The 13,063-nt window shown below is 45.8% G+C and overlaps 1 protein-coding gene, 2 non-coding genes and 1 pseudogene across 3 annotated transcripts; 3 read left to right on the plus strand and 1 right to left on the minus strand.

Annotated features, from left to right (window-relative positions):
* The first annotated feature begins 3,233 nt into the window (after positions 1-3,233).
* TRNAL-AAG lies at positions 3,234-3,314 on the plus strand. The gene has a single exon. It is a non-coding gene; the product is annotated as a tRNA-Leu (tRNA).
* A 70-nt stretch (positions 3,315-3,384) lies between these two features.
* TRNAL-AAG lies at positions 3,385-3,465 on the plus strand. Its single transcript has one exon. It is a non-coding gene; the product is annotated as a tRNA-Leu (tRNA).
* Positions 3,466-4,895: 1,430 nt separating this feature from the next.
* Positions 4,896-6,299, minus strand: LOC124691148 (E3 ubiquitin ligase PQT3-like). The gene has a single exon (XM_047224422.1). The coding sequence runs from the start codon at positions 6,297-6,299 to the stop codon at positions 4,896-4,898; it is 1,404 nt and encodes a 467-aa protein (XP_047080378.1).
* Positions 6,300-9,184: 2,885 nt separating this feature from the next.
* LOC124687381 lies at positions 9,185-12,270 on the plus strand (annotated as a pseudogene).
* The last annotated feature ends 793 nt before the right edge of the window (positions 12,271-13,063 follow it).

The raw sequence follows: 13,063 nt of genomic DNA on the forward strand, positions 1-13,063 counted from the left end.
GATAGTTGAACCAGAGAGAGATGAGTATTTGAGTTTTTTCTAAGTTATTTTAGTTAAGTTGGTTCCAAGAACAGTATTTTTCTTCTTGATTACTACATAGAGAAGAGTGAATAAGAGATCTCCTGCCGAGGTGCAGATCTATCAATTTCCTCAAGTTCTTTAAATTTACAACGTATGTTACTGCATTCTAATTAGTTTTATTGGGAATCATAAAAACAACAAAGCTACATAGAAATGTTACTGCTGCAGATCGAACAAAAGTTATGTTTTGCTTTTCACTTTTTATAGGATAGAGAGATCCAAAATAATAAGTGTCCTGGTTTTAATTCAAATCTAAGATAAAATCATAACACTTAATATGGATTGAAGAGAAAATACACTCTTGTGTAAGGATGGCAATGGGTAGGGTATGGGCAGTATAAAGCAATAACATACCCATATAATCAGTGGGTACAAACTTCTACCAATACCCGCACCCACGGCTATAAAACTTTACACATATCCATACTCGACGGGTACTTGTACCCATTGGATACCCGGCGGGTAGATCAAATAGTACACACGTTATTCACAATTTTACATTTTATCGATAGAAACCTGCAATCAACTGGTAGACTCAAGATTTCTTTTATATTTTGATCATTACATTTTCAGTACAATTAGTTTTATTTTTCAAATGAAGTCTACCCTTTGTTCATTCCTACAGAATCTAAATTGTAAATATTTAATGATTTGTCATGTTCATATTTTGGGGTTATTAAAGTTTAAATTGAGGCTCAACCTACAGATGGCATACAAATTACCACATTTCCAGTATCGATTGTTCCATTGCAGGCGAATTCCCCTGGTTAGACAAGCATGTGTGTCTCTCTTTATATAATGCCACGTGGTATAATCCCTATCTAATATTTCATTGCCATGTGGTTTTTATTTGATGTGGTTGATCTGTTCTTCACTTTTTTTTTGTCTTTGTACTGGAGGATTGCTGCTTGGGAGGTGCCACGGCTGATCCAGTGTTCGCTGCTCGGTTGGGTGAAGACTGCTCTATTTTTGCCCTCTGTTCACGTTAGATTGTCTGCCGGCTTGCCATTTTGGTCGGTGGCTATGTATGCTTGGGTCTAGGATGCAAACTGTGAAGGCATGTACTTAGCCTTTTATACATAGCATGAGCATGGTTCTCGTGTGCTCTTCAAGGGTAGTTGTGTCGCTATTAGATACAGAGCGCGGTCCATGTTTTTCTCTTTTTGTGTTCACCTGTTTTGTTGTACTGGAATTCTTAGTTCTTCGTATGTGCTCCTTCCAGTTTACGGAGCATTTCAGTATGGTTGGTAGGCCTTCTTTACCTTTAGCTTGCCACTGATATGGTCCTCTGGTTTCCCTTCTACTACTACATCAGGGAACTGAGGAAAATAAGGCGGGGGTTGATATTTGTTTTTTCCCCTTTATATGTACAATGCATGCTTCATGACCTTTCATTGACATTTTCATAGAAATAGATGACCACCATATATTTCTTAACTGCTACTCTTTTCAGAGGTTGCTTGATGCTTCATGACATGTAATTTTACACAAGGTGTTTGTTATTTTTTTTGACGAAAGGCAGACATGCTGCTGCTTTCATTGATCATAGAAGAAAGAATACATGGTATGTGGTACAGGTACGCTAGGCGCAAGACAAAAAAGACAACCGAGCAAGAAGCCCCAGCTATTGTAGGAATTTTTGAAAACTCTGCTCAAATTGCTGGATGTTCCCATCTGCAAAATTGTATATCTGACCATAATGGGTTTGTAAGTCTAGCTAGGAGGACCTCTGTGATATCCATTATTTGAACCTGCAGTCCAAAGATTATCCAGGAAAAGCATATCAGAACTCACATCGCCGGGACAAAATATTTGGAAATACAATTGACCTTCTGCTCCTTTTTATATTGTTGTCATGTTCTGCTACCAAGTTTGAAGATGAGGTAGGTTTAATCTAGCTTGTGCAGCTACTTATGATGCCGGAGATAACAAATGTGGTACCACATATACAGATGTATTTTGATGGTCATTCTTTCGAAATAGTAAACCAGGCAGCAATTGCAAGTGGCGAGTAATGAGGAAAATCTGATTGTTCATGCTGGCTTTGATTGCTTACAGCTAGCTTAGGCCGTTTCAGAAGAAACAAATGGTCCCTAGGATAGGATGACATATCCTCTTTTAACCATGCCTTTATATAAGAGATCGAGTTGTGTTTCTTGGTCACTTGGTCAGGGCATAGGGCATATGTGAACTATAGGTGGCAATGAGTTAGTATATTTTCTTTCAGAAGGTGCTGGGCATTTGTACTTTCTTTTCTCATCTGATCATATAAATGCATTTTTGAAGGTGCTGTGGAGTTCAATCTGGTGGCAGGGACGGTGGGAGATGTCAGAGGCATGAGGTGGATGGAGACGGGGATGTGCAGAAGCCGCACCAGAGTGTACGGTGAAAAAAGAAGACGGCGGAGGGATTTATCAGGTGTCTGGGTTGTACAAGATGCTGCCACTGCTGTCCACGTTGCATCATGAGCAGATCGGGAGCTACCGCTGGCGTGGATGGGCGCTCTGACCAAAGTTGGCACCGGCGCCAAGTGATCTTCGTTGTCATGCACAAGTATCAGTTTAGTTTCATTTGCTGGGTACCTAAATATTTTCTTTCCATGATTGCTAAATGGTTTTGGTGCTCGGTATTTGCATTGTCGTCGGTGTTAATTGAACGTATGGTATGTCTCATCCACTGACAAATAAGTTTTGTCACGGCCAAAGGCGGCTTGCTTGCGCCTGCAAAAGGCAGAGCCTCAGGGGTGGATGGGTTGGGACTGGAGCAACGTGAACTTGATGGAGGGCAACGTAATTTTGACCATTTTGTTCTAATTTGAGTATATTCAGAAAAATGATACAGTATAAGAAAGGTTGGGTACTTGCCCAAGTATGATCCTGATATATTTTCCTTCATAGATAGGTGTTATAAACCATGATGCAGAAATAGTATGAATTTAGATGCAAAAAGGGTATATCCGTATATACTTCGTACTTGTTCCATTGTCATTATGATTCTTAAAATAGAACATACAGCTGCTCGCAAAAAAAATAGAACATACAGCAGAGCACCTTTTAATTTCCTGCTCTGCTAGGTTATAACTGTCTAGCCTTTTCTGCTGTGAATACAGGAAGATTTGTTCAAATAAGACAAGTCCTTTTAAATATCAAAACGATCAGATGGCCGAGTTGGTCTAAGGCGCCAGATTAAGGTTCTGGTCCGAAAGGGCGTGGGTTCAAATCCCACTCTGGTCAATAATATTTTTTGTTTCTTTTGCTTTATATTCTGGGTATATATAAGGCCGTATTGAATGTAAAGCACAATGATCAGATGGCCGAGTTGGTCTAAGGCGCCAGATTAAGGTTCTGGTCCGAAAGGGCGTGGGTTCAAATCCCACTCTGGTCAATTTTCTTTTTGCTCGTCTACCCATTTTTATTCACAAAAGGAAACCTTGTCCCCGGCTGGTGCTGCTTCGCCCTCAGTATTAGCACTTAAGCGGTTCATCTTATTGCACACTTTGTTCAAAGGAAGAGAGATATAAAAGGGAGGTTTAAATAACTGAGAAAATGCAGTTCTATGTTATGGGGTAGAATAAACACTGTTAAGGGTTTGTTCATGGAGATTTCATCATGTGCGTGACGTGGAGACAGAACTAGCAGCAATCAATCAAATGAAGAGGTTGATGTTAGGAAGCCTATGCTACAGGAATGAAGAGATCTTTGTGCGAGAGTTTTAGCCATCGCAGATCAGAAGAGGGACTCGAGAAGGAAGAAACCCATGGCAATTTCAGCATTCTCATGTAGCCACTTCGCAGATCCTGCTGAGACTTGTGGTTCTTTCACTTTTTGTTTTTCTGAAAGAAACGTTGTAGCTGTGGTCCATAGAGAATTGAGCGATTGAACTGAAGCATTTGCTGCATTTTTCTATGCAAGCTTGTGCCACAAACAGTGGTTGGTTAGTTGAGCTAGGCTCCACTGCTGGAGATCGATCCCAGTGCCGAACAATCACCAGAACTCTACGATTGGAGTTTTAAAAAAGGTATTTCAACGTCCACAATTACTGTGAAACTCTATTTAGTCTAGCTGATTCATGCAACGAAAATCTGGCAGGGCATCAAATGCAGGTTTGTATAAAAGGGAGGCACATGCACTTATCATTATGAAATTTAAGAGGTTCATCTTATTACACACTTTGTTGGAAGGAACTGAGATATAAAAGGGAGGATCACAAGGCATGTGCATAATTTTTTTCATGACATTAAATAACTGAGTTAAAGTGGAATTCTGTTCCTCGTTTCTTATTTTCTGAAGAGTGTGCATTTCTGAAGACAACGTGGTCCGCACAAGATGCAACGTCTCGCGTGTGTCAACAAAAAAGATACTCCGTATATATGATGTCGGAAAAACATATCACGATGTCCATTACGGCAACTGTGAGCAGAAATTCAGAGAGCAATTTAGATGTTCTCAGACATACTACTTCAATGTTGTCGCAAAAAAAGGTGTTACTTCAATGGCCGCCCTTTCCGATTAGACATGGCTACTGGTAGTCTGGCACAGATACAAGCAGGGCATACACCAGTTCTTGCAATTATATACATAACAAGGGTCACAGGATAAAACTCAAGAGACATCAGTTCTGCTTATTGCTCATACAATTACAGGAAAGAGTGGAAGACGGGAGATTCGAATGCCCAAGTACACTTGTACGCATCCAGCTCCTTGAATCATAATCCACTAGTTACATTCCAGGACATTCGAATAACTACAAAAAATATCAAGCCCTATGAGACTCTCATCATTGGCCACCAGGGCAGCTTCAGACCTTCAGCGCCTTCACGTCAGAACTAACGCGACCTGTGCTCTGCTCCCGCCGCACCTTCTCTTGAAACTTCGGTCATGCTGCCTCTGATCGTCGCACCCCGTCCTCTTCCTGCCGTCATGGCGTTCGCCGTGGTACCCATACGAAGCTGCCATGTTGTCCATGGCGTCGACATGCTGCGGGCCCGTCGGGTAACCGGTGTCACCGTAAGGGTAAGGCATGCCGCCGTAGCCGTGGTACATTGAAGGATCGGCTGACCACGGCATCCAACCAAAGAAGTCATGATCGTAGCATGCCGGGGCGAATGGAGGAACGTCGTAGCAGCCGTCGTACTGATGACCGGCATGGTTGGCGCCGTGCGCTCCCGCTGTGTCCATCATCTCGCGCTTCTTCTTTCTTGGCTCATGCGTCGATGTTGAATCGCTTCCGTCGCTGTGCTCCGAGGCGGTGCCCTTCTTGGAAGAAACGTGGCTGTCTTCTGAGGCGGCCGGACTCTGGTTCTGAGACGTGGGCTCCGCGGCCGCGTTGCTGTATACGGAACTCCTCTGCTTCTCTGTTGTTCCGCCAGAAACGCTGCTGCTGGCCCTGGAGGCGAGAATGTTGGAGATGGTGGTGCGCAACGCTGGATTAGGGATCAGGTCGTCTGCGCGCGCCTGCGCCCCGCACACGCACTTGGAGCTGGCGACGATGTGGGCTCTGACGCACCTGTCGCAGAAACTGCTGAAGCAGCACTTGCTCGTCACCACCGCGTCCACCATCACCTTCCGGCAAATCTTGCAGTGGAGATCCGCCGGGACGCCGTCGTCATTGACTGGTGCCGCGGGCGCAGGGGAAATCACTGACGTCGCCTTTCCGAAGTCGAATCTCGGGTCGCCATTGGTGGGGCAGTGCTGGATGAAGTGGCCCGGGACGCGGCACCTGCGGCAGACGTAGCCGGCATGCGGCGCCCGCCCATGGTATGCTGCGCCACGGTTGTTGTAAGGAGACCGGCCCTCCCACTTGAGTTCCGCAGCGTCGATCACCGCGCTGGTAGCCTTGGCCTCGTCACCCTCCTCGGCCGCCGATACGCTCGAGTTCGACCTTGAGGAAGAATCCGACGAAGAACCGCCACCGTCTTGCGTCGCTTTGGGGACTTGCGTGGATGGCGACACGATGGCATCGGCCGGAGGCCCGGCGACTCGGCGCACCAGCACCGTCGAGTTGCGCAGGACCAACACCATATCGTCCGTGTACTCCTCGCCGGTCTGCGCGTCGGAGATCGCGATGCCCTCCCTCGGACCCCGGCCGCGTGTCCGGCCGTTACCGTGGCGGCTCGTCCTCATGATTAGGCGCTTCACCTCGCCGACGGAGATGGAGGGCGCCGAGACAGGCAGAGAGAACGTGTCCACGCCACTCCTGTACCGGTAGTACACCGCCATCCTTCCCTCGAGATTGATCAGCTAAGACGCACGGAGACGAACGCACTCGCTCGCTCGCCGGAGGAGATGGATCGATGGCTGTATGTAGTAGCTTAGCGAAGCGAGGAGCACATGCATCTCAGCGATCAGGGTTCACGCATGGCCTTATAGCCTTGGGCAGTATGAATCCGAGAAGGTTTCGAGCCTTTCCTGAACCTCCTTTGGGTTAATTAACTTGTCCGAGTATGAATCCTAGTAGTACTCGGTTTCGCTTTCAGTTTCCTTCCTTGATTCTTCTTTTTATTTTTTTGCGGGGAAGTTTACTTCCTTAATTCGATTGCACCGGAAAAGTGCACTATGTTCCTTTCTTTTCCCGATATAAAGAATGCTTTACTACTTAAAATAAGTATTACATCTATGCACAGCGAAGATGCACACAGCCATTCAAATAATCCACGATGAAACAATATGAAATAAAACTCAAACTAACTGAAACATAGCGACATAATTAACAGGGGCCGCTATCCTCTGATTATGCAGCCACCCATGTTGGATAATAAACGTCGTATCTTCTAATCGTGTAGACGCCTTCGTAAAGAGGTCTCAATCCGCCATACGCTGCAGCGAGGACCATGAACAGAGCAAAGCCATACATCGGAATATGACCTGCATAATCGAAAAAATTTTATCATTAAAAACCTTGTCATTTCTATACAACTAAGACGACCATAAGACTGCAATCGCTCCCACCTTGATAAGTATTTTAAACCTAGGATCCACACCGCTGAACCAATTGTCAAATATATTTGCAATGCTTCTTGGTGGGTACAAGGTGACCATATAGACCAAGCGAACCGGCACTGGAAGAAAAGGTGTTTGATCGTCTCATATTCGTGACAGAACACACATTTCTTACAACCATGCCAATTCCAACGAACAAGTTTATCTTTAGTAAGTATAACACCACGTCTAAGATACCATGCAAAAAATCCTACTTTAAAAAGGTATCTTCAGGTTCAATTAGTGATTTATACATGGAGTCTACGAAGAAAACGCCGTTCTTGGTAAGACCCAAGCAAAATTCATCAGATCCCTGGGTTAATTGGATCGAAGCTAGCCAAATTAGCAATTCGTTCCAAGATCCAAACAGGGTCCAATAAGATCTCGCCTGAAAGACACAGTTGGCGGCGATGTTTCCATCACCTTTGTGTCATACAATGTTATATAGCGCTGGATATTGTTCTCAAGGGTGATTGATTCCAACCACTTGTTCTCCCAGAACCGTATCTCCGAATCATCCTTGATAGAGAAAGATCCGTATTGGTGGCGTCGAGGGCGTGGCCCTGGGGCGGCGGCGGGATTGGCACGCCGCCTCAGTGGCGGATCCAGGATTTTACACTAGGGTGGGGCAACTAGATTTTTTTCAATACCAAAAAACATGACATGATAATGTGCATGTATAAATTTAGTTTAAAATAAAAAATATATTCATGACTAATTCTGAAATTCACAATACTCTTTTGTAGCAGCCAGGTAGAGGATACCTCGATCTTCTTTGCGGCATGTTTCTGAAAAGGAGATGCAGTGCCCAGTTCCTTCCTGTTCAACAATTTTTCCATGATGTCTCAAAAATACAAACTAATTACTCAATCCCCTAATAACGTTGTATCACTTTTTATTTCACGGATCACCCAAAGAACCAAATACACAATTATTTAAGAGAGAAACATGAAGCTAGCACCTAGCACTAGGCAGAAACGGACTAGCACCTAGCGCACATACAATGGAACTGGAAACAGAAAAAACATAATCCTCATTTGATTCTGCCTTGGCATGAGAGTGTGCTTTCTGATTTATCGTTGAATGTCTCAACCTGATCTAACAAGTCACTGATTTGCAAATAGTAAAAACTTGCTGGTGATGCTGTGCTCACCTGCATACCTGCAGTCTGAAGTGCCGCCGGCCGCACGCTGCTCCGACTTGTAGTTCTGTTAACTTGAGAGATCCATCAGATCGGAAGCCAGGACGCCGCATGTCTACCTTCAGGGCGATATGTTGAGATCGACCAGGACATGATCGGGAATCGGAAGTTCGGGGTGGACGAGATATGATGACTTTTTCACTGAATGGGCTGGGCCTGGTGCGTTTTTCTCTGAGATAATATGTACCATGGGCTAAATGAACGATTTCTTAGGGTGGGGCGTGCCCCACCCTTACGCCCTACTGGCTCCGCCCCTGGCCGCCTGCACTTAGCCGCCACCCGCCGCCGGGAGGTCTCGTGTCCGGCGGGCAGGGGTACCCCGCCTGGTGGAGGAGGTGCCCCTCCCACGCGTGGAGCGATCGGCGAGGGAAACCGTTGTTGGCCGCGCCATCTTCGTCGTTGTAGGCCATGGAGCTCGTCGAGGGTCGAGGAAGAGGAAGAGGAAGAATGGTGCGACGCGTCGCGGCGAGCGGGGTATTTAGGCGGGGCAGGAGCCGGCGATTTATTGCCGCGTGGATGCTACGCGTCCGCGGCGAGCTGACCGACGGCAGCCTTAACAGCGCGCGGAAGACGATGCGTCTGTCGCTGACCGGCCGGCTCCACCTCTGCGGCGAAGACGAAGCGAAAGCGCGGGAGAGATTTCTCGGCGTTTCGCGCGCTTTCGCTTCGTCCGGAGTCCCCGAGAGATGGCGTGGGCTCGCTGGATAGATTTAGGTCCAGATCCGGAGAAAAACGAGGAACCAGGGGCGTGACTGGGCCGAAAATCACCATCCGGATGACAAAATCGTCGCTCGGGGGTCTCTTCGGGGAGACGAGTGGGGATACTCTAAACGCGATCTAAGCTTGAGCCGGCAGGCAGTTAAGCTAACCAGCCAGCGTGGCAGAGGCTTAGTAGGCATGTGAGTAACACAACAGCACGCCAGCGCCGCTCGCTCGCCACTTCTCTCCCACCTCCGAGCCCTATCCCCGCCTGCTTGCTTCTCCCGTGGGAGTTGGGATTCCTTCCTTCCCCCCTAGCTGGCCGCCGTATTTAGGAACATGGCGTCGCCCCGGATCCGCTTCGGCCGCCAAACCCCCCTCTCCTGCTCCGACACCGAAGAGGAGGAGGAAGAGGACGAAGAGGAGGAGGAGCCATACGAGGGAGAAGGGGAGGGCGAGGCGCCGGTCGCGTCGCCGCTGATACTTCCGTCGGCCAGGGGAGGAGGGGTTTCCGTGGTGGACATGGTGGCGGCGGCGCTGCGGAGGTCACTGCTGCTCTGCAGCAGCGTGCGCGCCGACGAAGGAGGCGGGGCGGCAGCCACCGCCGCGGCCTCCGGGATGCAGATAGGGCGGCCCACCGAGGTGCGCCACGTCTCGCACGTCACCTTCGACCGCTTCGTCGGCTTCCTCGGCCTCCCGCCCGACCTCGAGCCCGAGGTGCCTCGCCCCGCGCCCAGCGCCAGGTCAGTACCGCCGCTCCGCCACACCACACGTATTCCGCCCGCCACGCTCCTAGATTCGCAGATGATTTTTGCGGCTGAGCTCTGTTCTTCCAATTTCGCCGCTTAGATTGAGAATCCGCGGTGCTGCTGTTCGTGGGTTGAGCTGAATTTTGCGTTGTCCGGTTCCTCATCCTCATTTTTGAATTTGCAACGTCACGTGATGTCCAGCTAGTTAGTGCACCTAACCAGGGAAAAAAGGGAGCACGGAATGGTCAGTTGCGCCTTCAATTTTGGTTGACTTGAGCCCAAATGGTTGAGCCAGCTGCTGTTGGTTGCAAACCTACTTTTCCTTTTCAGAACTACTATTGCTGCTCAACCACCCGGGAACCTTCTAAAACACACTCTATTTTGGGGAATTAGGCCTCTGTACCTGCCAGGAAATGGGTATTGGGATGTTCTGTTCTTTTTAGCAAACACATTTCAAATAGTATCATATTTTTCTAGTAGTACTAGTAGTTACTAATCAGTAGGCACCACCTATCAGTTCCATTTCGTCCTTGTACAGTTACTTATCGGTAGTTACTTATCTGTAGACTTTCAGCCATCATTGGGAAGCGGATGGCAGATACCTACCCATTATCGTTGTCCAGAAGTAGAATTTTTAAGTTACATTACCTAGCTGTCCATGATGGACTTACCCGGGAGAGAAACGAGAAGACACACCACATCGCCAAACACACAAAATTCTAGTACTCATCGCAAGACCAACCTAATGAATGTTACACGATGCCTTACTTGATGTTTATTATATCTACTGGACGGTAACACAACTTATGTTTACTAACTCTATTTCCCCACACAGTGTGAGTGTATTTGGAGTTTCACCAAGGTCCATGCAATGCTCGTTCGATAAAAGAGGAAACAGTGTCCCAACAATACTATTGAATATGCAAAGGAAGTTATATTTACTTGGCGGCCTTCAGGTAAAAGCCAAGCATAATCAGGAAATCTTAGAAATTCATTTGAGTACTTGGGTTCTGAAAATATCCTTTCTTGTTCTGCTAGGCTGAAGGGGTCTTCAGAATAAATGCTGATAATAGCCAGGAACTACATGTCAGGGAGGAACTAAACCGAGGTGTTGTTCCAGATGGAGTTGACATGCACTGTCTCGCTGGCCTTATAAAGGTGTGGTGAACTTCCTTCTACCAATAGTATTTATTTATTTCGGACTGCCTTTTCTTTTTTCAACATAGGCCTTATGTGTAAGGAGTAAGGACATCATTTTGGTCTCCGCAATTAACTGTCCTTAACATAAGTCTTTTATGTGTACGGCAACATCATGCTTTCTGCAATTCTGACATGTAGAGAGCCTTCAAACATCCGAATTCAGGCTTTGTCAATGCACAGTATTTCCAATGCATAAACTATATTTGATTAAATGTTTTACTTTGAAGAAAAATCTACACAGAAATGGGTTTTTGAAATGAATAAATGATCCTTTTTATTCACCAGTTTTTCATCTGTGTCATTTCATGATCAATATGACTGCTAATATGTAGGCATGGTTCCGGGAACTTCCGAGTGGAGTATTAGACTCTTTGACTCCAGAACAAGTGATGCACTCGCAACACTGAAGAAGAATGTGCTATCGTTGCAAGTATCGTACCTCCAGTGGAAGCAGCATTACTCGATTGGGCCATCAATCTGATGGCCGATGTTGTGCAACATCAAAACTACAACAAGATGAATGCACGGAATATCGCAATGGTTTTCGCACCAAACATGACTCAGGTAAAGAAGCCTATTCATGTCTCGACGTATTTGTTCTTCAAGCTTGCAATCGAACAATATAACTTATGATATATACATCTCTCTTTCAGATGGCCGATCCCTTGACTGCTTTGATACATGCAGTTCAAGTGATGAATTTTTTAAAGACATTGATCCTGAAAACTGTAAAAGAAAGGGAAGAGTCAGCTGCTGCAGCAAGGACATCCACGTCTAACTCTGGTTCCTCAAGTGACAGAGATGAACCTCATAAATTAGTTAATTTGAACAATCCCTTCATTTGTTCAAGTCACGAAAATGTTGAACGCCCCATGATTAGTGGGGCTACACTTGACCACTTCCTCTTGAGAGTAGAAGAAGCGCTTCACCATGATGCGCAAGCCAGTATTGGAGAACCCAAGAAGTGTGGCACTGGTACTGTCCATGACAAAAGCAATAACGAATTTTCTCCTGAGGAGAATGATTTTAGCTGCCAAGATAGCAGTTATGCAAATAAGCTCAGTAATGACAGTGCTGAAGGCTTGTTTGACAGATTTAAATTTAGGAAAGGAGTAGGGAGACTCTGCAGGAATCCAGTGTTTCAGTTGAGTAGGTCCATGAAGAAGTCTGATGAAGCAGGACAAACTTGTGCATGACATGGTAGGGTGTAATTGATGAGTCTATTAGTTCCGCAGCTGTCTAGTTCTTAACTCGCTCAGTTCTCCTAGATTGTGTATGTAGAAGCTATGAGCCCATTTGGCAGTAGTAGTAGTAGTAGTGATGAGGAGTTCTTTGTGTGTACAGTTCAGGAATTCATTTCCAACAATCCCATCATCACCCATTGTTCCTCATAAGGTAACAGAAACTTCAGTGAGCTTGCTACATAGTGATTCTTGTTCAGGCAGAAACTCTTTCTCTGTTTTTTCTGCAGGGACTGATGTGTGCAAGTGATTATGAATGTAACATGGTGTAAACTAGGCCAGTTTTGTGATGTTCAACCAATATGCTGCCAGCGGCTGTGCCATAGTGTTGTAGTTTTATGTTTCTTCATCTGTAAATGCTCTGCTATTCTATTTAATCTGATGATAGAACGCCTGCCTGTTTCTTGAAAAGTAAGCCATGCCGAATCTTGCATAGGAATTTCGGGTTTTCAGGTTCTCATTCCTGTTCAGTTCTTCCTTTATAAGGAGTTTCCGGTCGGGAGCGCAGACAAATAGAGTCCGAGGAAGCCTTTTATTTCAAAAAATCAAAAATCATATTTATAGGTTTCAAAATACATGGACAAAAAATCTAGATATAGTCAATGGTGTATTCTACAAACCTGCATAATCTCAATGAAAAGATCTTCATGTTTCAGGCTAACACAAAAACTATCAAATCTAACAAAGTTTGGAGCTCTGGAAATGGGCGCTTCCCATATACTCAGTTCAACACTTTTATCAATTTTTGTTTAGCCTGGAATACAAAGTATCTAGCGTTAAGATTTTGCACACATTATCAGTGACTACACGTCTAGATCGGACTACATTTGAGTTTCCAGTTGGTAGTTCTTGAGTTGCGGCCTATTCTTTGTAGGAGTACTAGCGGAAAGAAAATTAAACAACGAGGCCCGCGCC

Source organism: Lolium rigidum, chromosome 2 (assembly GCF_022539505.1).
Source record: "Lolium rigidum isolate FL_2022 chromosome 2, APGP_CSIRO_Lrig_0.1, whole genome shotgun sequence".
NCBI lineage: Eukaryota > Viridiplantae > Streptophyta > Magnoliopsida > Poales > Poaceae > Lolium > Lolium rigidum.

Bases quoted from the DNA above. Each gene is read 5' to 3' on its own strand.
- LOC124691148 (XM_047224422.1), bottom strand. From the start codon at position 6,299: ATGGCGGTGTACTACCGGTACAGGAGTGGCGTGGACACGTTCTCTCTG.